Here is a 26,075-nt window from a genome sequence, read left to right on the forward strand (position 1 = left end):
GGACATCAAAAACTGTAATATCCTATGTTTCACGGAATCGTGACTGAATGAAGACATGGATATTCAGCTAGCGGGATATACTGTACGCTGCACCAACAAGATAGAACAGCACACTCCTGAAAGACGAGGGGGGTGGGGGGGGGGCGGGCTGTACATATTTGTAAACAACAGCTGGTGCACGAAATCTAAGGAAGTCTCTAGATTTTGCTCGCCTAAAGTAGAGAATATTGTGATAAATTACAGGCCACACTACTTGCCTAGAGAGTTTTCAGCTATACTTTTCGTGGCTGTTTATTTACCACCACAGACAGATGCTGGCACTAAGACCGCACTGAGTCAGTTGTATAAGGAAATAAGCAAACAGGAAACCACTCACCCAGAGGCGGCGCTCCTAGTGGCCGGAGACTTTAATGCAGGGAAACTTAAATCAGTTCTATCAAATTTCTATCAACATGTTAAATGTGCAACCAGAGGGGAAAGAATTTGAGATCACCTGTACTCCACACACAGAGACGCATACAAAGCTCTCCCTCGCCCTCCATTTGGTGAATCCGACCACGACTCTATTCTCCTGAATCCTGCTTACAAGCAAAAATTAAAGCAGGAAGCACCAGTGACTAGGTCTATAAAAAAGTGGTCAGATGGAGCAGATGCTAAACTACAGGACTGTTTTGCAATCACAGACTGGAACATGTTCCGGGATTCTTCTGATGGCATTGAGGATTACACCACATCAGTCACTGGCTTTATCAATAAATGCATCGAGGACGTCGTCCCCACAGTGACTGTCGTACATACCCTAACCAGAAGCCATGGATTACAGGCAACATTTGCACTGAGCTAAAGGGTAGAGCTGCCGCTTTCAAGGTGCAGGACTCTAACCCGGAAGCTTACAAGAAATCCTGCTATTCCCTGCGACGAACCATCAAACAGGCAAAGCGTCAATACAGGGCTAAGGTGGAATCATACTACACCGGCTCCGACGTTCGTCTTATGTGGCAGGGCTAACAAACTATTACAGGCAACAAAGGGAAGCAGCGCCGCGAGCTGCCCAGTGACACGAGCCTACCGGATGAGCTAAATCACTTCTATGCTCGCTTCGAGGCAAGCAACACTGAGGCATGCATGAGAGCATCAGCTGTCCCGGCCGACTGTGTGATCATGCTCTCCGTTTCCGACGTGAGTAAGACCTTTAAACAGGTCAACATACACAAGGCTGCGGGGCCAGACGGATTACCAGGACGTGTGCTCCGGGCATGTGCTGACCAACTGGCAGATGTCTTCACTGACATTTTCAACATGTCCCTGATTGAGTCTGTAATACCAACACGTTTCAAGTAGACCACCATAGTCCCTGTGCCCAAGAACACAAAGGCAACCTGCCTTACATGACTACAGACCTGTAGCACTCACGTCCGTAGCCATGAAGTGCTTTGAAAGGCTGGTAATGGCTCACATCAACACCATTATCCCAGAAACCCTAGACCCACTCCAATTTGCATGCTGCCCAAACAGATCCACAGATGATGCAATCTCTATTGCACTCCACACTGCCCTTTCCCACTTGGACAAAAGGAACACTTATGTGAGAATACTATTCATTGACTACAGCTCAGCGTTCAACACCATAGTTCTCTCAAAGCTCATCACTAAGCTAAGGATCCTGGGACTAAACACCTCCCTCTGCAACTGGATCCTGGACTTCCTGACAGGCCGCCCCCAGGTAATGAGGGTAGGTAGCAACACATCTGCAACACTGATCCTCAACACTGGAGCTCCCCAGTTGTGGGTGCTCAGTCTCCTCCTGTACTCCCTGTTCACCCATGACTGCATGGCCAGGCACGACTCCAACACCATCATTAAGTTTGCAGACGACACAACAGTGGTAGGCCTGATCACAGACAATGACGAGACAGCCTATAGGGAGGAGGTCAGAGACCTGGCCAGGTGGTGCCAGAATAACAACCTATCCCTCAATGTAACCAAGACTAAGGAGATGAGTGTGGACTACAGGAAAAGGAGGACCGAGCACGCCCCCATTCTCATTGACGGGCTGTAGTGGAGCAGGTTGAGAGCTTCAAGTTCCTTGGCGTCCACATCAACAACAAACTAGAATGATCCAAACACACCAAGACAGTCGTGAAGAGGGCACGACAAATCCTATTCCCCCTTAGGAAACTAAAAAGATTTGGCATGGGTCCTGAGATCCTCAAAAGGTTCTACAGCTGCAACATCGAGAGCATCCTGACTGGTTGCATCACTGCCTAGTACGGCAATTGCTCGGCCTCCGACCGCAAGGCACTACAGAGGGTAGTGCGTACGGCCCAGTACATCACTGGGGCTAAGCTGCCTGTCATCCAGGACCTCTACACCAGGCGGTGTCAGAGGAAGGCCCTAAAAATTGTCAAAGACCCCAGGCACCCCAGTCATAGACCGCATGGCAAGCGGTACCAGAGTGCCAAGTCTAGGACAAAAAGGCTTCTCAAAAGTTTTTACCCCCAAGCCATAACACTCCTGAACAGGTAATCAAATGGCTACCCAGACTATTTGCATCGTGTGCCCCCCCAAACCCTCTTTTACGCTGCTGCTACTCTCTGTTTATCATATATGCATAGTCACTTTAACTATACATTCATGTACATACTACCTCAATTGGCCCGACCAACCAGTGCTCCCGCACATTGGCTAACCGAGCTATCTGCATTGTGTCCCGCCACCAACCACCCAACAACCCCTCTTTTACGCTACTGCTACTCTCTGTTCATCATATATGCATAGTCACTTTAACCATATCTACATGTACATACTACCTCAATCAGCCTGACTAACCGGTGTCTGTATGTAGCCTCGCTACTTTTATAGCCTCGCTTCTGTATATAGCCTCGGTACTGTTATTTTTCACTGTTTTTTTTATTGTTGTTTTATTTCTTTACTTACCTATTGTTCACCTAATAACTTTTTGCACTATTGGTTAGAGCCTGTAAGTAAGCATTTCACTGTAAGGTCTACACCTGTTGTATTCGGCGCATGTGACAAATAAACTTTGATTTGATGTAGTGGATCTACCTCAATTACCTCAAACCCCTGCACATCGACTCGGTACTGGCACCCTGTGTATATTGCCAGGTTATCATTGCTCATTGTGTATTTATTCCTCGTGTAATTATCTTTATTACTTTTTCTATTTTTCTCTCTGCATTGTTGGGAAAGACCTGTAAATACGCATTTTACTGTTCATTTTCAGAATATGTGACAAATACAATTTTATTTGAATACCTCGCTGTGCCCTTCGAGCTAGCACTAGCTCCCCAGTGTTATCAGGGGACTAAGAGTCTCCACCTACATAGACGATTACCTGCTTTGCTCCCCTTCACAGGAGCAAGCAGTACAAGACACAGGTTCCCTTGTCACCCACCTCACCAAGTTAGTGTTCAAGATCAACCAGATAAAGAGATGCTTGGTGCCAACACAGAATAGATACCTAAACGTAATGCTGGACTCTCTCTCTTATCAGTCAACACTATCGGACGGCCGCATCACTTCGTTCCGACAGTGCCTCTCCCTGTTCCACAGGGGGCGCTCGGTCAAACACATCACACACATGGAAACCACATGTTTAACTCCATTCCATTTATTCCATTCTAGCCATTACAATGAGCCCGTCCTCCTATAGCTCCTCCCACCAGCCTCCAAGCTACAAGCTTGGCACACCTGTATTTGGGGAGTTTCTCCCATTCTTCTCTGCAGATCCTCTCAAGCTCTGTCAGGTTGGATGGGGAGTGTTGCTGCACAGCTATTTTCAGGTCTCGCCAGAGATGTTCGATCGGATTCAGGTCTCGCCAGAGATGTTTGATCTGGCTGGGCCATTCGGGACATTGACTTGTCCCGAAGCCAGTCTTCGTTGTCTTTGCTGTGTGCTTAGGGTCATTGTCCTGTTGGAAAGTGAAACTTTGGTCCAGTCTGAGGTCCTGTGCGCTCTGGACCAGGTTTTCATCAAGGATCCCTCTGTAATTTGCTCCTTCATCTTTCTCTCGATCCTGACTAGTCTCACTGTCCCTGTCGCTGAAAAACACCCGCACAGCATGATACTACCGCCACCATGCTTCACCGTAGGGATGGTGGCAGGTTTCCTCCAGACGTGAGGCTTGGCATTCAGGCCAAAGGGTTCAATCTTGGTTTCATCAGAACAGAGAATCTTGTTTCTCATGGTCTGAAAGACGTTAGGTGCCTTTTGGCAAACTTCAAGCGGGCTGTTATGTGCCTTTTACTGAGGAGTGGCTTCTGTCTGGCCACTCTACCATAAAGGCCTGATTGGTGGAGTGCTGCATAGATGGTTGTCCTTCTGGAAGTTTCTCCCATCTCCACAGGGGAGCTCTGTCAGTGACCATTGGGTTCTTGGTCACCTCCCTGAGCAAGGCCCTTCTCCTCCGATTGTTCAGTTTGGCCAGGCAGCCAGCTCTAGAGACTCTTGGTGGTTGCACACTTCTTCCACTTAAGAATGATGGAGGCCACTGTGTTTTAGGGGACCTTAAATGCTGCAGAAATGTTGTGGTATCCTTCCCGAGATCTGTCCCTCGACACAATCCTGTCTCGGAGCTCTACAGATAATTCCTTCGACCTCATGGCTTGGTTTTTGCTCTGACATGCACTGTCAACTGTGGGACCTTAAATAGACAGGTGTGTGCCTTTCCAAATCATGTCCAATCAATTGAATTTATCACAGGTGGACTCCAATCAAGTATAATAACATCTTAAGGACGATTAATGGAAACAGGATGCACCTGAGCTTTGTTTTATAAATTAGTCTACATTTCTAAAAAACTTTTCGCTTTGTCATTATGGGGTTTTGTGTGTAGATTGCTGAGGATTTTTTTATATTTAATCGATTTTAGAATAAGGCTGTAATGTAACAAAATGTGCAAAAAGTCAAGGGGTCTGAATACCTTCCAAAGACACTGTACATTTGTGAGGTTTTACAGACTGGATGTCACTGCACCTTTGTTGGTGCATACTCTCCTCTGAGCCTCTGAGGGGGATACTGTTGGGACTACCTTGGTTTCGCAGAGCATGTCTGTGATACGTGAGTTTGCCCAATGTGAGACACTAAACAATTATTTGGAAGAGAAATGAACCCTTGTGATGTCTTAAGGTTAAAAAATGACCCGTCACTATGTTTAACAGCAGAGAAAACCCCCTAAATGACATTTTTTCAACTTGAAATTGTATTACCCCAACATTAGAAAAAGTGACATTGCATTTGTTCATATTTCCATGAAAGCTGTACACCAACAGGGTACAAAGATTGTCTTAGGGTCATTTATAAAATCATTTACACACCACAAAAACCACAAAGACACACACACACATACATACACAATGAGAAATTGAGATTATGTGTGCTACTGATTGAACTCAGCCAGCAGCTCCTGAAAAGGAAGATAACCATGGTTGGCAATGTTAGAAAGAACAAGCCTAAGCTCCCCCCTGCACTCCTCGCAACAAGGGGGAGAGAGGCATTCACCCCCACCACCACTCTAGTTTCTTACCTCCAAAAGAGGAACAAGAATGTGGTCCTCCTGAGCACACTGCACAGAATGGCTGAGATCAGTGATTGTGAGGACAGGAAGCCAGCCATCATCCTGGACTACAACCACAACAATGGAGGCGTGGACAACCTGGACAAGGTGATTGGAACTTACAGCTGCAGGAGGATGACTGCCCGCTGGCCCCTGGTCATCTTCCATAACATTATTGATGTGTCCTCATACAATGCCTTTGTAATATGGAACAAGATCAACCCTAACTGGATGCCTGATAAGCGGAACAAGAGGAGGGTGTTCCTGGAGCAGCTGGGAAAAGCACTTGTAACCCCACACATTCAAAAAAAGGGAGTGCCTCCCCCGCACAGCAGCCTCTGCAGCGCTTGTGAAAGCTGTTCAGGGGGCTGAATCTTGTCCTGATCCACCTGAGGCTGCAGCTGGGGCAGGCAAGTGGAGGAGATGCCAATTCTGCCCCCCAAAGAAGGACTGTAAAACAATTATGACAGGTGTGTTATAATAAAAACGAGTGTTGTCCACTGATTAAATGCAGTCTTCTGCATTGTGAAGAGGGAAAACCCAGATATTCACAAAGTTTGTGATGACGTTTGTTTCTTCATGCAAAATAGATTTGGGGTTTACAATTCAATTAAGCTGCTCTGTTTTAGGGGTTTAGTGAAGGCGGGTAATTTTTTACCCTTAAGACAAGGGGAGTATACAGAATGTTAAGACTACACAAGGGTTAAGTTACTTTCATAACTCCGGTTCTCTGATAATAGAGCAAGCTGCCTCACCGCATTTCCCTGCTCGCAAGAGTTCAAGGAAGAGAGAAATGCTTGAGAATAACCGTTGGGCGAGTTGCCACTCGACCGGTCTGTCTCTGACACACATTGTGTTATTGGTTCTTCCTAGTAGTGAGCCGCCATCAACTCCTAATGTGAGACATCTCACTTTGTGAGACATCAGAGAACCAGGGTTACGAAAGAAACCTTGTTTAGTATTTTTTTATTCCTCTAAGTAAAAGAGATGAAAGCCTTGGATAGAGTAGGTAGTAATTCATCTAATTGCATGATCTTCTCCCAAAATGTACATTTCTTGCACGTTCAGGCCTGATCAGAGCCTGAAGGTACGGGGGGAACGGCACCTCCGTACCTTCAGGCTCTGATCAGGCCCTACACCCAAACAAGGGCACTGCGTTCATCCACCTCTGGCCTGCTCGCCTCCCTACCTCTGAGGAAGCACAGTTCCCGCTCAGCCCAGTCAAAACTGTTCGCTGCTCTGGCACCCCAATGGTGGAACAAGCTCCCTCACGACGCCAGGACAGCGGAGTCAATCACCACCTTCCGGAGACACCTGAAACCCCACCTCTTTAAGGAATACCTGGGATAGGATAAAGTAATCCTTCTACCCCCCCCTTAAAAGATTTAGATGCACTATTGTAAAGTGGTTGTTCCACTGGATATTATAAGGTGAATGCACCAATTTGTAAGTCGCTCTGGATAAGAGCGTCTGCTAAATGACTTAAATGTAAATGTAAATGAAGTCATCAAGAAACTTACCTGTCACTGACATTACAAGATCATCTGTGTCTCTGATCTGTGTCTCAAGAAATGTACAGTTTGGGAGAAGATCATGCAATTAGATGAATGAACCAAAGGGAAACAGCTCCTTCTATAGAGTAGAGTGAACTGATGGCAGTAGAGATATGAATGAAGCTACCAATGAGACAGCCTTAAGTGTATCTGAGCGGACTGCTGCAGGGCAGTACACATTCAGGGTCACTGCAGTGGCTGGAAATGAGATTACTGAAGGCAAAAAGAAAGAGGCTTTATTTACTCTTTACAAGTAAGACGTAGTTTACAATATCTGGATTCTTAGTTTCAAGTCAGTTATGTGTCATGCTGTAGGCCTGAATGACGTTGTAAAGTATATGTCTTTTGTCCCCTCAAACCCCCTTCCTTGCACCCACAGAGCCTGAAGTAATTAGGAACCTCACTCTTACTGAAATTGAAAATCAAATCAAACTTTATCAAACTTTATTTGTCACGTGCACCGAATACAACAGGTGTAAATCTTACCATGAAATGCAGTTCAAGAAAATATACTGCTCAAAAAAATAAAGGGAACACTTAAACAACACATCCTAGATCTGAATGAAAGAAATAATCTTATTAAATATGTTTTTCTTTACATAGTTGAATGTTCTGACAACAAAATCACACAAAAATAATCAATAGAAATCCAATTTATCAACCCATGGAGGTCTGGATTTGGAGTCACACTCAAAATGAAAGTGGAAAACCACACTACAGGCTGATCCAACTTTGATGTAATGTCCTTAAAACAAGTCAAAATGAGGCTCAGTAGTGTGTGTGGCCTCCACGTGCCTGTATGACCTCCCTACAAGGCCTGGTCATGCTCCTGATGAGGTGGCGGATGGTCTCCTGAGGGATCTCCTCCCAGACCTGGACTAAAGCATCCGCCAACTCCTGGACAGGCTGTGGTGCAACGTGGCGTTGGTGGATGGAGCGAGACATGATGTCCCAGATGTGCTCAATTGGATTCAGGTCTGGGGAACGGGCGGGCCAGTCCATAGCATCAATGCCTTCCTCTTGCAGGAATTGCTGACACACTCCAGCCACATGAGGTCTAGCATTGTCTTGCATTAGGAGGAACCCAGGGCCAACCGCACCAGCATATGGTCTCACAAGGGGTCTGAGGATCTCATCTCGGTACCTAATGGCAGTCAGGCTACCTCTGGCGAGCACATGGAGGGCTGTGCGGCCCCCCAAAGAAATGCCACCCCACACCATGACTGACCCACCGCCAAACCGGTCATGCTGGAGGATGTTGCAGGCAGCAGAACGTTCTCCACGGCGTCTCCAGACTCTGTCACGTCTGTCACGTGCTCAGTGTGAACCTGCTTTCATCTGTGAAGAGCACAGGGCGCCAGTGGTGAATTTGTCTTGGTGTTCTCTGGCAAATGCCAAACGTCCTGCACGGTGTTGGGCTGTAAGCACAACCCCCACCTGTGGACGTCGGGCCCTCATACCACCCTCATGGAGTCTGTTTCTGACAGTTTGAGGAGACACATGCACATTTGTGGCCTGCTGGAGGTCATTTTGCAGGGCTCTGGCAGTGCTCCTTCTGCTCCTCCTTGCACAAAGGCGGAGGTAGCGGTCCTGCTGCTGGGTTGTTGCCCTCCTACGGCTTCCTCCACGTCTCCTGATGTACTGGCCTGTCTCCTGGTAGCGCCTCCATGCTCTGGACACTACGCTGACAGACACAGCAAACCTTCTTGCCACAGCTCGCATTGATGTGCCATCCTGGATGAGCTGCACTACCTGAGCCACTTGTGTGGGTTGTAGACTCCGTCTCATGCTACCACTAGAGTGAAAGCACCGCCAGCATTCAAAAGTGACCAAAACATCAGCCAGAAAGCATAGGAACTGAGAAGTGGTCTGTGGTCCCCACCTGCAGAACCACTCCTTTATTGGGGGTGTCTTGCTAATTGCCTATAATTTCCACCTGTTGTCTATTCCATTTGCACAACAGCATGTGCAATTTATTGTCAATCAGTGTTGCTTCCTAAGTGGACACTTTGATTTCACAGAAGTGTGATTGACTTGGAGTTACATTGTGTTGTTTAAGTGTTCCCTTTATTTTTTTGAGCAGTTGTATTTACCAAATAAACTAAAGTAAAAAATGATAAAAAGTAACAAAATAACAATAATAACATTTGATTAATTGTTCAGCAGTCTTATGGCTTGGGGGTAGAAGCTGTTAAGGATTCTTTAGGTCCTAGACTTGGCGCTCCGGTACCGCTTCCCGTGTGGTAGCAGAGAGAACAGTCTATGACTTGGGTGACTGGAGTCTGACAATTTTTTGGGCATTCCTCTGACACCACCTAGTATAAAGGTCCTGAATGCATGAAGCTTGGCCCCAGTGATGTACTGGGCCATACGCACTACCCTCTGTAGTTCCTTACGGACAGATGCCGAGCAGTTGCCATATCAGGTGGTGATGCAATCGGTCAGGAGGGATTCATGACAAATCTTTTCAGTCTCCTGAGGGGGAAAAGGTGTTGTCATGCCGTCTTCACGACTGTCTTGGTGTGTTTGGACCATGATAGTTTGTTGGTGATGTGGACACCAAGGAACTTGAAACTCACGACCCGCTCCACTACAGCTCCGTCAATGTTAATGAGGGCATGTTCAGCCTGCGATCAGCTCCTTTGTCCTGCTCACATTGAGGGAGGGGTTGTTGTCCTGGCACAACACTGCAAGGTCTCTGACCTCCTCCCTATTGGCTGTCTCCCTATAGGCTGTCTCGTTGTCGGTGATCAGGCCTACCACTGTTGTGTCATCAGCAAACTTAATGATGGTGTTGGAGTCCACGCAGTCATGGGTGAACAGGAAGTACAGGAGGGGACTAAGCTCACACCCCTGAGGGGTCCCAGTGTTGAGGATCAGTGTGGCAGACGTGTTGTTGCCTACCCTTACCACCTGGGGGCGGCCCGTCAGGAAGTCCAGGATCCAGTAGCAGAGGGAGGTGTTTAGTCCCAGTGTTCTTAGCTTAGTGATGAGCTTCGTGGGCACTATGGTGTTGAACACTGAACTGTAGTCAATGAACAGCATTCTCACATAGGTGTTCCTTTTGTCCAAGTGGGAAAGGGCAGTGTGGAGTGCGATTGAGATTGCTTCATCTGTGGATCTGTTGGGGAGGTATGCCAATTGGAATGGGTCTAGGGTATCCGTGAGGATGCTGATGATGTGAGCCATGACCAGCCTTTCAAAGCACTTCATGGCTACCGACGTGAGTGCTACGGGGCGGTAATCATTTAGGCAGGTTACCTTCGTTTCCTTGGACACGATTATGGTGGTCTGCTTGAAACATGTAGGTATCACAGACTCGGTCAGGTTGAAAATGTCAGTGAAGACACTTGCCAATTGGTCAGCGCATGCTTTGAGTACACGTCCTGGTAATCCGTCTGGCCACGCAGCTTTGTGAATGTTGACCTGTTTAAAGGTCTTGCTCACATCGGCTACTGAGAGCGTTATCACACAGTCATCCGGAACAGCTGGCGCTCTCATGCATGTTTCAGTGTTTCTTGCCTCAAAGTGAGCATAAAAGGCATTTAGCTCGTCTGGTAGGCTCTCGTCACTGGGCAGCTCGCGGCCATATTTCCCATAATCATTTTCAAGCCCTGCCACATCCGACGAGCGTCAGAGTCGGTGTAGTAGGATTCAATCTTAAACCTGTATTGACGCTTTGCCAGTTTGATGGTTCGTCTGAGGGCGTAGCGGGATTTCTTGTAAGCATCCGGATTAGTGTCCTGCTCTTTGAAAGCGGCAGCTCTAGTCTTTAGCTCGATCCGGATGTTGCCTGTAATCCATGGCTTCTGGTTGGGATATGTATGTACGGTCACTGTGGGGACGACGTCGTTGATGCACTTATTGATGAAGCCGATGACTGAGGTGGTATACTCCTCAATGCCATTGGATGAATCCCGGAACATATTCCAGTCTGTGCTAGCAAAACAGTCCTGTAGCGTAGCATTCGCGTATTCTGACCACTCCCGTATTGAGCTTGTCACTGGTACTTCCTGCTTTAGTTTATGCTTGTAAGCAGGAATCAGGAGGATAGAATTATGGTCAAATTTGCCAAATGGAGGGCGAGGGAGAGCTTTGTATGCATCTCTGTGTGTTGTAAAGGTGATCTAGAGTTTATTTCATCTCAACATCATCAGTGTCTCTGAGCTCGACTGAACCAGAGGGAGACAGCTCCTTCTATAGAGCATAGCGGACTGATGGCAGTAAAACAATGAATACAACTACCAGTGGGACAACCGTTGACATCACTGAGCTGACTGCTGGAGTGCAGTACAGAGTCATGGTCTCTACAGTCATTGCTGATAAGATTACCCATACTTTTTTTTTTAACCAGTATATCCGTAAGATACTGTAAAAAACAAATTTTTGCCCCAAAACTTTTCATTATATTGATCATGCTATCAATCTTTACATTATGCTTTTAGAGGAATGACTTTTGCACCCTACATACGTACCTTACATTTCAGTAGAAGTGTAAAAGTAGCAGGCTTCTCCTCATTTAATGAGGAATTCAATAAATAATTATGATTCCTGTGATCTTTTACCAAAATGCCCCTCTCTTGCACGCACAGAGCCCGCAATCATCAGGAACCCTACTGTCTCTGAAATCACAACATCATCTATGTCTCTGAGCTGGACTGAACCGGAGGGAAATAGCTCCTTCTATAGAGTAGAGTGGACTGATGGCAGTAAAACTATGAATAGAACTACACATGAGACAGCCTTCAACATCAATGAACTGACTGCTGGAGTTTGGTACACATTCAGAGTCACTGCAGTGGCTGGAGATAACATGACGGAAGGAGTTGCTTACGTAACAAATCAAACCACAAGTAAGTCTCACTGAAAGTTGCTTTATGCAGACTTTTTTGCCTCAAACTGAGCTGCAAACTAACCTCAAACATCAGATGACTCTTCTCTGGCGTTCATCCCTTTCTCTACTGTTCTCTTCACCGTCATCATTCTCTTTCGCTCCCCTCTTTCTCTCTTTCTCTTTCTCTCCCCCTCTACTCCTCTTTCACAAACAGGACCTGCTGTCATCGCAACCCCTACTGTCATTCAGACCACCACGTCTCTCTCTCTGAGCTGGACCAAGCCTACAGGAGAGGCATCGAGCTACAGGGTGGAGTTTCATAACGGAGGAACAGTGAAGGACCAACTTACATCCACAACCTCTGCCATCATAGAGAGCCTGACCCAAGGGACCCAGTACACACTCCAGGTCATTGCCATCGCTCAGGACAAGTTAGAAGGCGACCCCCGTACAGTATACGTATACACAAGTACGACTAAAGCCTAATGATGCCAAATGGTCAATAACTACATTTTAAATGTTTTAGTTGAATATAAACATACTATATACAGTACACTAAATACCAAATACAATGAGTGTATAAAACATGCTCTTTCCATGACATAGGTTGGCCAGGTGAATCCAGGTGAAAGCTATGATGCCTTATTGATGTCACTTGTTAAAGCCACTTCAATCAGTGTAGATGAAGGGGAGGAGACAGGTTAAATAAATATTTTTTTCTCACCCCTTTTCCTCCATTTTGCTCTACAGAGCCCGGAGTTGTCGGCAACCTCAATGTGATTGGAACCACAACATCGTCTGTGTATCTGAGCTGGACTCAACCAAAGGGAAACAGTTCATTCTATAGAGTAGAGGGGACTGGTGTCAGTATGAATACCACAGAAACCTCCACTACCATCACTGGGCTGACTGCTGGAGTACAGTACAGCTTCACAGTCACTGTAGTGGCTGGAGATAAAACAACTGTAGGAGAAGGCAATACAACAACCACTTTTACAAGTAAGTCCTCTTTCAAATTGGGTGTTGTGTGACTCAAAGGATTTGGATACACAGGTAAGGCGAATATGTAATTGTCGAAAATGGCTAAACAAATAATTGGTTGTGGACTAGCCTATCCATAGACGGTAACTAATGTTAACGTCTATTCAAGAAGGTATCTTCCATCCGGAGGGGTTTTGTTAAGAGCCCCAACGCTCAGTCTGAACGTTAACACGCATCGCTTGCGGTACGGTTTTGGAAACATAAGGACCTTATCTTTCAGATTAGCGATAAATAATAAAATAACAATTTTCAATTACTACACACACACACACACACACACACACACCTTTATAGGGTAAATGTTCCTACACGGCCATATTTCCTTGTAATAGCACTTGTTTACGGAAGACAGACTGCTCCGAACACCTTTGTGTAACGGATGGAAGGATGCCAGAAAAGTGTTGTAACAGAAAATACTGTTGGCTGCAATGTTGTTAAACCCTGTTAAAACAGTATCTATTTTGCGCTTGTGAAATCATTTTGATGTGATATGAAAGTAAAGGTCTTTATGTTTCTAGAACCATAACGCAATTGAGATTTGATTCATGTTTAGAAAGAGTATTTGTCTGTTTTGCCTGCCAGTACCAGTTTCCCTCTAAACATAAAGTCCTTGGGCCTCATTTATAGCCATACATTTCACACTAAATGTCTGTGTGCGCCATTTCTGAAAATGTCTGCTCACTTACAAAAATATTGAGATTTATAAACTTGGCACACGCCATACATACACATATTTCCCGTTATAAACCAGACCTGTTGTAAAACTGCGTGATCGAGCATTAAAACTCCGCCTGGAAAACACCCCCTATTCACCTTTTATGGTGTCAATGTCCTTTCTTTGCTGTATAATTTGAAACTATTGGCATTCGGCAACGGCAATTTCTTAAAGAAAGAGCAATGGCGATTTTGATCACATTTCTGTAGAGGTGTGGGCAGACTGTTTCGATATTTTGGAGTGACTTTTTCTAACTAAACATGCATGCTGCCTATAGTGAGTGCCTGTCCACACATTTTGCAAGATTGATTGTATATTCAAAACAATTTAAAAGTAGGCTAAATTCTACAGCTCACACTTCGATGCAAAAGACTAATTGTTGTTCAATATTTAGTTTAATAGTAGTTTATTGGGTTTCTATGTCCTGCCTTAGTATTCACCTCATTTTCAACGGAAATATGGGCGGTTTTTTTTGTGTGGGGTACTTCCGGTTAAGCACTTCCAGCCAACAGTTCACAGCTTGCTAGCCAACTAACTCAGTATCGCTTCTCACAACTTTACAAACATGGATTCACGCAAAACAGGCATTTTATGTTCGGTAAGGGGATGCCACAATAACTAACAGAAATGGAAGCTGTTCATGGTGCATGAGTGTTTTGACCACCTAACTTATTTTGCGGAGCGAGTGCAGTTGTAAGGCACCTTTTGATTTTAGCCCACCTCTGATATATCATGACGTCTGACGGGTTTACCCTTTATTTATATATATTTTTTTATTGTATTAACAGTAACATGCAAAACATAAACATAACAGCCAGAGGGATTCCAAAGAAATTAGAAAAAATTAAATAAAACTAATCCACATGATATCAAATCAAATAGACATATAGCGAATACATTATTTTTACATTTTGTTTTATATACGTTTTAAAGACTCTAAATAGTTTTTCAAATCAAAAGGTATTTTTCTTCATAAATTTTGATTTGTGTATGAAAATTTTTCCTAATAAAATAAAGAGATTTATGACATACTCACGTTCAATTGTGGAATCAGTGTAGTAAAATAATAAGTCAAACTTAGAAATTTCAATGGTTGTATGCAATTTGAGGCCAAGATATAGTTTTACATCAGTCCCGAACACTTCCCTATATAAACAATTACAGAATAAGTGTTCAATAGATTCAGTTTCTAGTTCACAAAAACTGCATTCACTGGTAACATCAAGTATATATTTAGAAATCAAGCAATTACACAGATAGAATCTATGGATTATCTTAAAGGAGATCTTCTTTACTTTATTGGTCACCATAAATTTGTGTGGAGTGAGCCAAGCACGGCACCAGTTTACATCAAACGATGAAGCCCAACAAAATATCGCAGAGGGAATAGACTTCCTGTAGAAAATATCCCTTAATAAACGATTGTTGAATTCCGTATCTAGTAGACCAATGCCATTCACCTGAATATCGCTTACAATCGGAGATATTCCAAAATATGCATTATTCTGAAGTAAAGTTTTTATCCCACTAGGTATAGCTTTAATAACAGTGTCATATTCCTTGCTTGAAACCTCAAAGGTGTATCTTTCTATAAATTCTCTCCGTGTAAATAGATTCCCACTAATATTAACCATTTATGGTTAAATAACATCTTGTTTCTATGTAATATCGACCCATTGTTCCATATAAAACATTTATAAGGTGAAAAGTTGTGTTTATACAACAAAGCCCAGCACATTAAAGCCTGCTTGTGAAAATCCGCCAGTTTCACAGGAAGTTTACCCACAATATATGGACATTGTAGTAAAAAATTAAGCCCTCCGAACTTCTGAAAATCAAAATGAGGTATAATATTCCAGAAACTATGAGGATTTTTTATGTACCTTTTAATCCAGTTGACCTTTGATATCTGATTGAAGAGAGTGAAATCTAAGACATTTAGACCGCCATCACAAACCCTGTTGGTGTCACAATTCTCTAATATGCAGGAGGGGTGAAGTCAGGCGCAGGAGACCAAGGTCCGTGAAAACACGTTTAATAGGCACCAGTCCAAAAATGCCAAAATGCAAGGCAGGGTAATATACATCCAATAATAGGCAAGAGCCCGCAAACTGAGTAGGGAGGCAGCCCAGGAAACCCGTATGCAACAATATACAAATGGCAGAGGAAAACCTAATCCCCAACCTGAACAACGTAGACACAAATAATCCCGCACAATCCCAGAACCTAAACAGACAGACTAAATACCCCCCCACTAATGACCTAACTCAAAACAGGTGCTAACATAAAACAGACATCACCAAAAGAAAAATGAAAAGGAGATCGGTGGTCGCTAGTAGGCCGGCGACGACGAGCACCGAGCGCCGCCTGAACGAGGAGAGGCGCCACCTTCTGTCAATGTTGTGACAGTTGGTGATAACATCTCTTTTCATCTTATGTGGCTTGTTTTCCCATATGAAGTTGTACAAAAGCCTATCTAAGGTACAGCAAGTGGATTTGGGAATGTCAATAGATGAAAAAAGATAGGATGCACGAGATAGCCCCTCAGCTTTGAATAAAAGCACCCTTCCTTGAAGACTTAAATCTCTCCCTAACCATGAGGATATTTTTTTTTACAGATTCAGTTACAGGGTTCAAATTAAGATCATTCACAGCCTTAAGATTTTTGGTGATCTTTACACCAAGGTAGGTTACAGTATCTTTTTCAGAGATGTTACAATCTGCTGGATTGACAGCTCCTTTCAAAACAAACATCTCACATTTGGAACGATTTAATGCCAAACCTGAGATTTTGGAGAACTGCTTCACGATATCCAATGCTATTCTAGCTTGAGACACATTTTTTTTTAAAGTGAGGTGTCATCCGTCAGTTGGGATATCTTGATCTCTTTGGCCTGGAATGTAATGCCTTCAAATGGACTTTTATGAACTAATGAGCATAAAATTTGAGATATACTGTATTTTGGTTAGTGCACCAGGTGGTGCTAGTTAGGTAGGTAGTGGGTAGGCAGGTAAGGTAGGAGAGGGGGTTTTGATATTTACTTTCTTTGCTTTAGTGTCGTCCAGCCCCTTTTCCCCCAAATTACCGTGTAACGGAATAAATTCCTTGTAAACGGTAATTCTCTGCCTTTTGTCATCCTTGCTCACACCTACGGTCCATACCTCTTTCACACCACAGAGAGTTGAGTTGTAGCAGGGTGTTGCGTTCCCTCTTCCTAGAGGCGTGCGTAACACTAACAAAAATAAAAAAGGTGGAATTGGACAACCTTGTCGTATTCCTTTGTAAATGTTAAACCTTGAGGATGTTCCATGACAGAGTTTGATACAGCTATTGCCACCATTATACAGAGTTCTAATAGCATCAACAAAAAAAACGACCAAATTTCAAATGCTTAAGACAATCAAAGATAAAATTGTGACTTACTGTATCAAATGCTTTCTGAAAATCCAAAAATAGGATAACAGGGAAGTCATCTAATAGATCACAATACTCAACCAAGTCTAACACCTATGGGGCAATCTATCGGCCTCATTAGAATAAACCATATTAAAAACTCCACCAATTATAATCTGACTGGATGGAAATTTTCTCAGAAGACTTTTAAGAATTTCTTCAATTTCCTCTAGATGTAAGTTATTTGGAGGACTAGAACAGTATCCATATTGTAACGACGGTCGTCAGGAATGGACCAAGGCGCAGCGGGTTGAGTGCTCATAATTAACTTTAATGAGAAAGCACTAAACAAAACCGATGGACGACGAATACAGACTTGAAGGCACAGACAGCAATTCAAGAAACAACCTCCCGCAAATTACAAACACACCCTAATATATAGGACTCTCAATCAAAGGCAACTAGACAACACCTGCCTTCAATTGAGAGTCTACACACCAATTAACTAAACATAGAAACAGACTAACTAGAAAGAACATAGAAATAGACTAACATAGAGCAGTGACCAAAAAACCCCGGAATACATAAATCAACTACCCTCTACATAATACACACACCCCGAACCACATAAACCAAATACCCTCTGCCACGTCCTGACCAAACTACAATAACAAATAACCCTTATACTGGTCAGGACGTGACACATATACAATACACAACACAAATAATCTGTCCATGTGGTTGATGACCGCTACTAGCCAATGTCCATTGGAGTCCATTTGAGTAAACAAAAATGTCCCTTTGAAATTGTGTGCTAAAATTGCAACGCCAGCGGAATGATTAGTCCCGTGGGCCAAAGAAATGACATTGCCCCACTGATTTTTCCAATAATTATAGTCCTCTTTGCATGAATGTGTTTCTTGAACGAATACAAGATCTGCATTGCAGTCCTTACAAAACAAAAAAACGTTTTTTTCTTCAACAGGTTTCGTATCCCCCTGGCATTGATTGACATACACTTCAAGTCCATATCTGTAGAATAGAAAGAAAAATCCTATGCAATCTCAACTCTACCCTCTCTATAAAAAGTTGCTTCATATATGTATTAACAGAAGTCTTAACTTGTAAAACAGTAACACCATATTTCAAAACTAGAACACTCAGTTTGCAGTGGGGAAGGAGCTACCTTGTAAACCTACCGACAGAACAAATCACCCCGGTCGTATTTCTTTTCCATTGGGGAAAAAGGCTCTGATTCCCCTGTAGTATCCACCCTTTCCTTGATTTCGGGCCTGTTGTACAAGAGGCCACAATTTTGCCTTTGCTGCCTTGTCTGCTGCAGTCAAGTCCTCACCGAATCTAAATTATCTCTCTTTCAGAAAGGCACTTTCCTTTGCTTTCTTCCAAACTGCATCTTTCGCTGTGCGAAAAGCAAACTGGATGATGATCGAGCGGCTGCCGATGGCATCTTGCTTCTTCCCAATACGATGAGCGACATGCACAGCCATATCCATATATCCATCGGGGAAGTCCGGTGCCACACGGTTACAGATGTCTCTTACTAAGCGCTTCACATTCTCATCCTGGTCCTTGGGGACACCGTAAAGCCATAGCCCCCACCTTCTCCGGTATCGCTCTGCTTCCGATAAGCACTCTTGCATGTCTGCGATGGTCTTCTCCTGAGCAGTGCATTTCTCAGACGTAGCAGTGTTTGCAAGTTTAAGCTCTTCGAAACTCTTGTATGCATGATTCAGAGAGGTCTCGAGGTCAACGATTTTTTGAAAGTGTTTTCGCGTATCATTTTCTCCAGACCATCGGCTCTTTCGTTTATCTTTGCAGAGACAGCACCGATTATGTTGATCTGTAGTTCGCGCAAAGACAATTATTTCTGTGTCTTTTTGGGTGCAGGACTATTGACTGCATTTTCAGAATCAACCGAATGTCCAGCATCCTCCATTTCTTCTCCCGAGGAGTCAGGTGATGGTTTTTCTCCAATGTATGAGTACTCAGCTAGCAACTGCCTTCTCCTTCCTTTGCTCTTTCGCAAATTTTTTTTCAATTTCTCAAAGTTTCAGATCAAATTAGCGGTCAACTAAGCGTTGTTCTCTATTGTGTTTACTATAAGCCAAGTTCCATTACATTTAAGTAAGTTTGAGAGGGATAAAAGTTAAGGTTACTCGGAGCAAGCTGAAATCTCGTCTGCACTCGCCGCCATCTTCAGCACCCCCTCGGGTTTACACTTGCAGGGAGGAAGGAATGAATTTGAAATGGACCGCCCTTGCCCGGAAATTCGTCACTCGTTCGTCCCGCGACGATTGTGTTTTCAGCCACCGCATGTGGGTGCTTTATATGCACTACAGTCAATTATGATTGCATGTCTACTTATATTAACTACAGAATTATTCATATACGCCTACTGTATGATAGCTTATTAATTTTCTAGCTAACTAACGTTAGCCTGCCTAGCTGGAACTTCTGAAGAAGGAAAATGTTTTATTTCTACAATTTCCTAAAGCTAACCAAACAAAAACATCATTACTTTTATGAGACGTGTTTGTTCATTAGTAGCACAATTTCTAACATATTTACACTTGCATGTTTTTACTTACTCTTGTATGTTGACTCCATAGTGACGTTGAGGTTTTAAGTTTCGGATGTCTTAGCGGATGTACAATCATCGCAAATTAAATTATGGGGCGTTTCAGGCCCGAATTGAACATAATTGTACACTCGTAAACTCCATTAAAAACGAGGGCTGAGGGGCTTACGCTGCAAATTTCCCTTGCTTGGCTAATCATTTGGACCGATGACAAATATGGCCATGGGTATTCCCCCAAGGGCATAAGCCGAGGGTAAGTGGATGAGGGTGTGTCTTTTGAGTTTGAAACACAGCCAGGTGCTTCACCATCTGAGATCTGCTGTATGAGAGGAAGGTAAACCTTGCCATACCAGCCTTCACTCAGAAAGGAGACCAGCTGTCTGATGAGGATGTCACAAGCACGAGAAGGATAGCTAATGTACCTACCTATCCATGTTGAGAGAGTTATCAAATCAAATCAAATGTATTTATATAGCCCTTCTTACATCAGCTGATATCTCAAAGTGCTGTACAGAAACCCAGCTTAAAACCCCAAACAGCAAGCAATGCAGGTGTAGAAGCACCTTGAGTCGTCTGAAGTTATCAGACGACTCAAGGTGTTCAAAATCCTCTCCCAGACGGTTCCCATCAACCTGACGCACAAAATGGACAAAGTCCTTAGAATATGTGCAGCACTTGTTAACATGCAAGGCGAGATCATCCATGAGGATGCCGAGTGAGTAGTGAGAATGTTCATACATATGAAATGTAACTCTACATACACTATAATTTCATCCACATGAGATACTGTGTGTGTATATATAGTTTCCTATTTCATCTTAATCATTTTAATGTTCCTACACTTTGCCTGTTCCTGATAATTACAGGCATTCAATAGGTGCTGTTATCAAGCCTTCTTCAATCTATTTAAAATACTTTTTCTTCAACACCAAAATGTCTAACAGACCAAGAGGGAAGACGACTGTTTACGAAGTGCCACACTGTTTTGTTAATTTATGCCCTTGAAAACCAAACCCAAATATAATCAGGTAAATGTACATATGAAGAGAAGTGTGCAAGACAAAAGAAAAACACCAATCAAGAGTTATGCTTAGATAATAAGGTAGAGCTGACAGAGAGCTTTACAAGGCACAAAATATAGGAACTATTTAAAAACTATTTAAAAAGAAGTATTAGGCCCCTATATACCACAGATTAACATATTTGGAGCACAGAGTTAGTCTGCCTGACTGGAGTCATCGACTATCCTTGGCAGCTTATGTGTGAAATAGAATCCCTTCAGTTGAGGGATAACATCAGCACAGAACTTCACATCAAAAGGCACATCAATAACAACCTGCTCGGATGGAGCCCAGACAAGCAGTTTGCATCTCTCGACTCCTGTGCAGAACATGCCTATTTGCACTTGCATGTAGTACCCACGGGCTCCATTAGGTTGCAGCTGAGGAACCCCATCCACCAGCTTCGCATCGGTGAGTTTGCCAGAGAACAGTTCAGTCAGAGACTCACACTTCTTACTCAGAACAGAACATTTGATTTCTAGAAGTTCGAGAGAGTTGAACACTCCATCTGGGCTTGCAGAAAGCCATGGCTCCTTGACACTCACTACTGTGCCTCTACTCTCCAGACTAAACCCTTAGCTCTCCGTCCATGTGTAGGCCGCCTGCTCGTTCCCCTTGCCATATGTGGTTGTGGAGTTCCCATGGAACCTGGGGAAGAGATGCTCTGAACCTTCTTTGCTGAGCTAGCAGTTAACCCGAAGTTTACGAGCATCATACCATGCACGGGAGGCACTCTGTGCTTTAGTGACCTCCTCCAAGCTGGCACATTTACACTCCTTCACCGTAACATAAACGTCATAAAATGACAAGCATTTCTGACACTGCATGTTGATGCCGTGTTCACCATGAGGCTGCTGTAGCTGTGTGGCTGCTGCAGGAACCTGATGACTGACTGGTTTAGCTGTAGAAGGCTCCCCACTGGAACACTGGCCCCTTCCAAACTCTTCTTAAATGTGTTGTGGGAGTGGTACGCAGGAGTTGGAGGTAGAGATGGAGAAGCGGCTGGGGTGCTGTCAGAGAACTCGTCACTTGGTTTGTGACGTGTGAAACAGATCTCGCTCAACCTTTTTGGAGCTAAATTCCGCTGCGTCCCAGAGTTCCACTGGCATTGCTCATCTGTACAGGACACCCCTGTCAACCCTCCATACACAGCATTCTGCACCTTCAACAAAACACTACGGTTAGAATAGTCAATTACAGTACAGAACACTAGTTTACATTGTGTTCACAGCTGACTAGTTTACACAGTTTCCTTTTAAATTGTAGGTTATGTTGGTAATTTCCTATTTGATTGTAAAACTCACCATGATTCTGTACCTACCTTATTGCCATTCAAGATTAAACTGATATACTTACGCAATGAGCCATTGAAACCCAAAACTGTATGTGTATGTTGTAATAGTTAACGTTATCAGTTCTGGTCAGTGATATGGTATCATCACAATTAGCTAGCTAGCTAAGTAACTAGCTAACATCAAACGTATCAGTCAAAGAAATGGGTTATGATAAACAAAAAGCCAGCGAGCTAGCTACCTTCCATAGTATTGCAGCTGCAAGACTTCCCCAGCCCTGCAACACAAGAACACCCTGCAGTTTCCCTCGTTCCTGACAGATGAAACAAGAATCCAGGTAGAATGATGGTGTGTTTTGCTCTGACTGAGCTGGACATCTGCTTTGAGGAACACCAGGTTGTCATCCTCAAGAGAGTGAATAAGCACCCATTCAATTTAGCCGCTGTGGAGGTATTGATATGCCTCTGTGCTTTTGTAGCTCCTCATCTCTGACTAATCCACACCGAGAGACGATACTAAGTAATTGAAGATGTCTTCGTAGGTGATATGTGGCCATTTTTTCATACCGTCCTCCCACTCTTGAATAATCCGTGGATGTGGCACAGACTTTCCATTCGACTTTGAAAGATTTTTCTTGGTATGATCCCAAGACATTTTGAGCTAACTAGCTAACGTTTGCAAAACGCAAGAATGCCACAACAGAAGTCTGAGATTAAATAGGCAATGATGACACGCTCCTATCGCACAGCGGCAGTAGCCTACCGATATTGTCACAATGTGTACATAAACTACCGGTCTATTTACTGTTTAAATCTTTAGCAGTAATTTATTCTGTATCTGGCAAAGGACTGGGTCAGTTTCTGAAAGAGAAAACAATGGCAAATAGTTGTGGACCTGGCAGCACAACGTTTAACTTCAATAATGTTTTGCATCTGCTTTTCCCCCAACCTAAATATGATGGACTGCACGCGAATTCTGAAACATTGTCTAGGGCAGGTAAAAAAAAAAATGCAAGTACAGTAATTACAGTGGCATACAGTGCATTCAGGAAAGTATTCAGACCCCTTGACTTTTTCCACTTTATAAAATAAAAAAAATGTAATCCCTCATCTATCTACACACAATACCCCATAATGACAAAGCCAAAACAGGTTGTTAGAATGTTTATCAAATGTATTAAAAATAAAAAACAGAAATACCTTATTTACATAAGTATTCAGACCCTTTGCTATGAGACTCGAAATTGAGCTCAGGTGCATCCTGTTTCCATTGATCATTCATGAGATGTTTCTACAACTTCATTGGACATAATTTGGAAAGGCACACACCTGTCTATATAAGCTCCCACAGTTGACAGTGCATGTCAGAGCAAAAACAAAGCCATGAGGTCGATGGAATTGTCCGTAGAGCTCCGAGACACGATTGTGTTGAGGCACAGATCTGGGGAAGGGTACCAACACATTTCTGCAGCATTGAAGGTCCCCAAGAACACAGCGGCCTCCATCATTGGAGACTTTTATTTCCCTCACCAACTTTAAACATCAGCTATCTGAGCAGCTAACCGATCACTGCAGCTGTACATAGTGCATCTGTAAATAGCCCACCCAATCTACCTACCTCATCCCCATACTGTTTTTATTTACTTTTCTGCTCTTTTGCACAGCAGTATTTCTACTTGCACATCTTCATCTGCTCATTTATCACTCCAGTGTTAATCTGCTAAATTGTAATTATTTGCTCCTATGGCCTATTTATTGCCTACCTCCTCATGCCTTTTGCACACACTGTATATAGACTTTCTTTTTTTCTACTGTGTCATTGACTTGTTTATTGTGCTGTTGGCTTGTTTATTGTTTATTCCATGTGTAAGTCTGTGTTGTTGTCTGTGTCACACTGCTTTGCTTTATCTTGGCCAGGTCGCAGTTGTAAATGAGAACTTGTTCTCAACTAGCCTACCTGGTTAAATAAAGGTGAAATAAAGAATAAAAATAAAAATAAATGGAAAAAGTTTGGAACCCCCAAGACTCTTCCTAGGGCTGGCCAAACTGAGCAATCGGAGGAGAAGGGCCTTGGTCAGGGAGGTGACCAAGAACCCGATTGTCACTCTGACAGCACTCCAAAGTTCCTCTGTGAAGATGGGAGAACCTTCCAGAATAACAACAAACCTGCAGCACTCCACCAATCAGGCCTTTATGCTAGAGTGGCCAGACGGAAGCCACTCCTCAGTAATAGGCACATGACAGCCCGCTTGGAGTTTGCCAAAAGGCACCTAAAGGACTCAGACCATGAGTAACAAGATTATCTGGTCTGATGAAACCTACATTGAACTCTATGGCGTGAAAGGCAAGCTTCACGTCTGGAGGAAACCTGGCACCATCCCTACGGTGAAGCATGGTGGTGGTAGTTTAATGCTGTGGGATATTTTTCAGCATCAGGGACTGGGAGACTAGACCGGGTGGATGGAAAGATGAACGGAGCAAAGTACAGAGATCCTTGATGCAAACCTACTCCAGAGCGCTCAGGACCTCAGACTGGGGCGAAGGTTCACCTTCCAATAGGACAACGACCCTAAGCACACAGCCAAGGCAACGCAGGAGTGGCTTCGGGACAACTGTCTGAATGTCCTTGAGTGGCCCAGCCAGAGTCCAGACTTGAACTCGATCGAAAATGTCTGTAGAGACCTGAATGTAGCTGTGCAGTGACGCTCCCCATCCAACCTGACAGAGCTTGAGTGGATCTGCAGAGAACGATGGGAGAAACTCTCAACCTGTTTTCACTTTGTCATTATGGGGTATTGTGTGTAGATTGATGAGGGGGAAAAAACAATTTAATCCATTTTAGAATAAGGCTGTAACGTAACAAAATGTGGAAAAAGTCAAGGGGTCTGAATACTTTCCAAATGCACTGTACATAGGCCTTCTTCAATGTAAAATATTAACTGTTCACCTGTAAAATATGACTCTATATTTTAAACTATGTTGCCTATGGGATTGCAAAACTTGAAATACATATTGCCTATCTATTTACTAGACTACTAGGCCCAATTAAATGAGAGCTGCTCATGGTACTTTGTTGTATAGCTACGTCGGGAATATGAACCCATCACGGCCAGAAACCGGAATTTATTCTGCAATGGTTATGAAAATAAAATCGGAAAAAGATTCCTATGTCTAGTTATTTTATATTTGAAAAATTAAACACCATAGATCTTCGCTCTTCTCACTAACGACAACTGGCTGAATTCTTGTTTATATGTTTTCCTGTTTTTTTATAAGCTTTTCATCATACCCCATTGCACAAAATACTTACTTGCCAGTTTACAATACAATATTTAAACAACTCGCAAATGTGCGTACGCATGGTCTAAAGTTTGCAGGGAGGTGAGCACATTCTCACGTCAAGCGAAATTTTTAGGAATGCCAACTTTTGCATGAAAAGTGGTGCACACACATTTTGGGGTATATTTTGGACGTATTCACAGTTTTTAAATGAGGCCCCTTGGATGTTAAGGAGTAACGGCAGGCTCGCCTACACTCCTTAAGAGTACAGTCTTGGGCTAGCTGTGATCTATATTTCCGTAATTGAAATGAATCCTTTTCGATTGTGTCATGACAGACCCTAAACAACCTGTGAACATTGTGGCTAAGGGACCAGGGACCAGTCAGCTGAATGTGACCTGGACCTTGCCTGGAGGGAGCGTGGACCAATACAATGTGAACATCTCTAATGCTGCTTTAAGCTATACATCCAGCCAAACCACACAGACCACAACAGCCAGCTTCACTGGGCTACAGTCAGGGAGGGTCTATGAGGTCACAGTGACTGCTGTAGCTGGACACTTCAGTAACCGGTCTGCTACGGGCCAGTTAGCCACTGGTAAGTCATGGCCAATGGTGGCTATACTATGCATTTACTGTAGAGGTTCTGAAGGCTTCGTAGTAGTTTGTAGTTTCTGAGAGTTTGTATGAGAGAGTGTGAGAAGGTTCTCTCTGTGTTTGTCCTGAAAGAAA

The 26,075-nt window shown here is 43.6% G+C and overlaps 1 protein-coding gene across 2 annotated transcripts in view; it reads left to right on the forward strand.

Moving 5' to 3' along the window:
- LOC106561044 (receptor-type tyrosine-protein phosphatase eta) overlaps nucleotides 1-26,075 on the forward strand; it is a 76,041-nt gene that overhangs the window by 25,256 nt on the left and 24,710 nt on the right. For both annotated transcript variants that reach the window (XM_014124613.2, XM_045688101.1), the window contains exons 6-9: nucleotides 11,722-11,982; nucleotides 12,178-12,432; nucleotides 12,714-12,962; nucleotides 25,681-25,941. In XM_014124613.2, the coding sequence (XP_013980088.2) occupies nucleotides 11,722-11,982; nucleotides 12,178-12,432; nucleotides 12,714-12,962; nucleotides 25,681-25,941 (1,026 nt within the window). The remainder of the gene's footprint in view (nucleotides 1-11,721; nucleotides 11,983-12,177; nucleotides 12,433-12,713; nucleotides 12,963-25,680; nucleotides 25,942-26,075) is intronic.

The sequence above is a fragment of the Salmo salar genome, chromosome ssa10 (genome assembly GCF_905237065.1).
Source record: "Salmo salar chromosome ssa10, Ssal_v3.1, whole genome shotgun sequence".
Taxonomy (NCBI): Eukaryota; Metazoa; Chordata; class Actinopteri; order Salmoniformes; family Salmonidae; genus Salmo; species Salmo salar.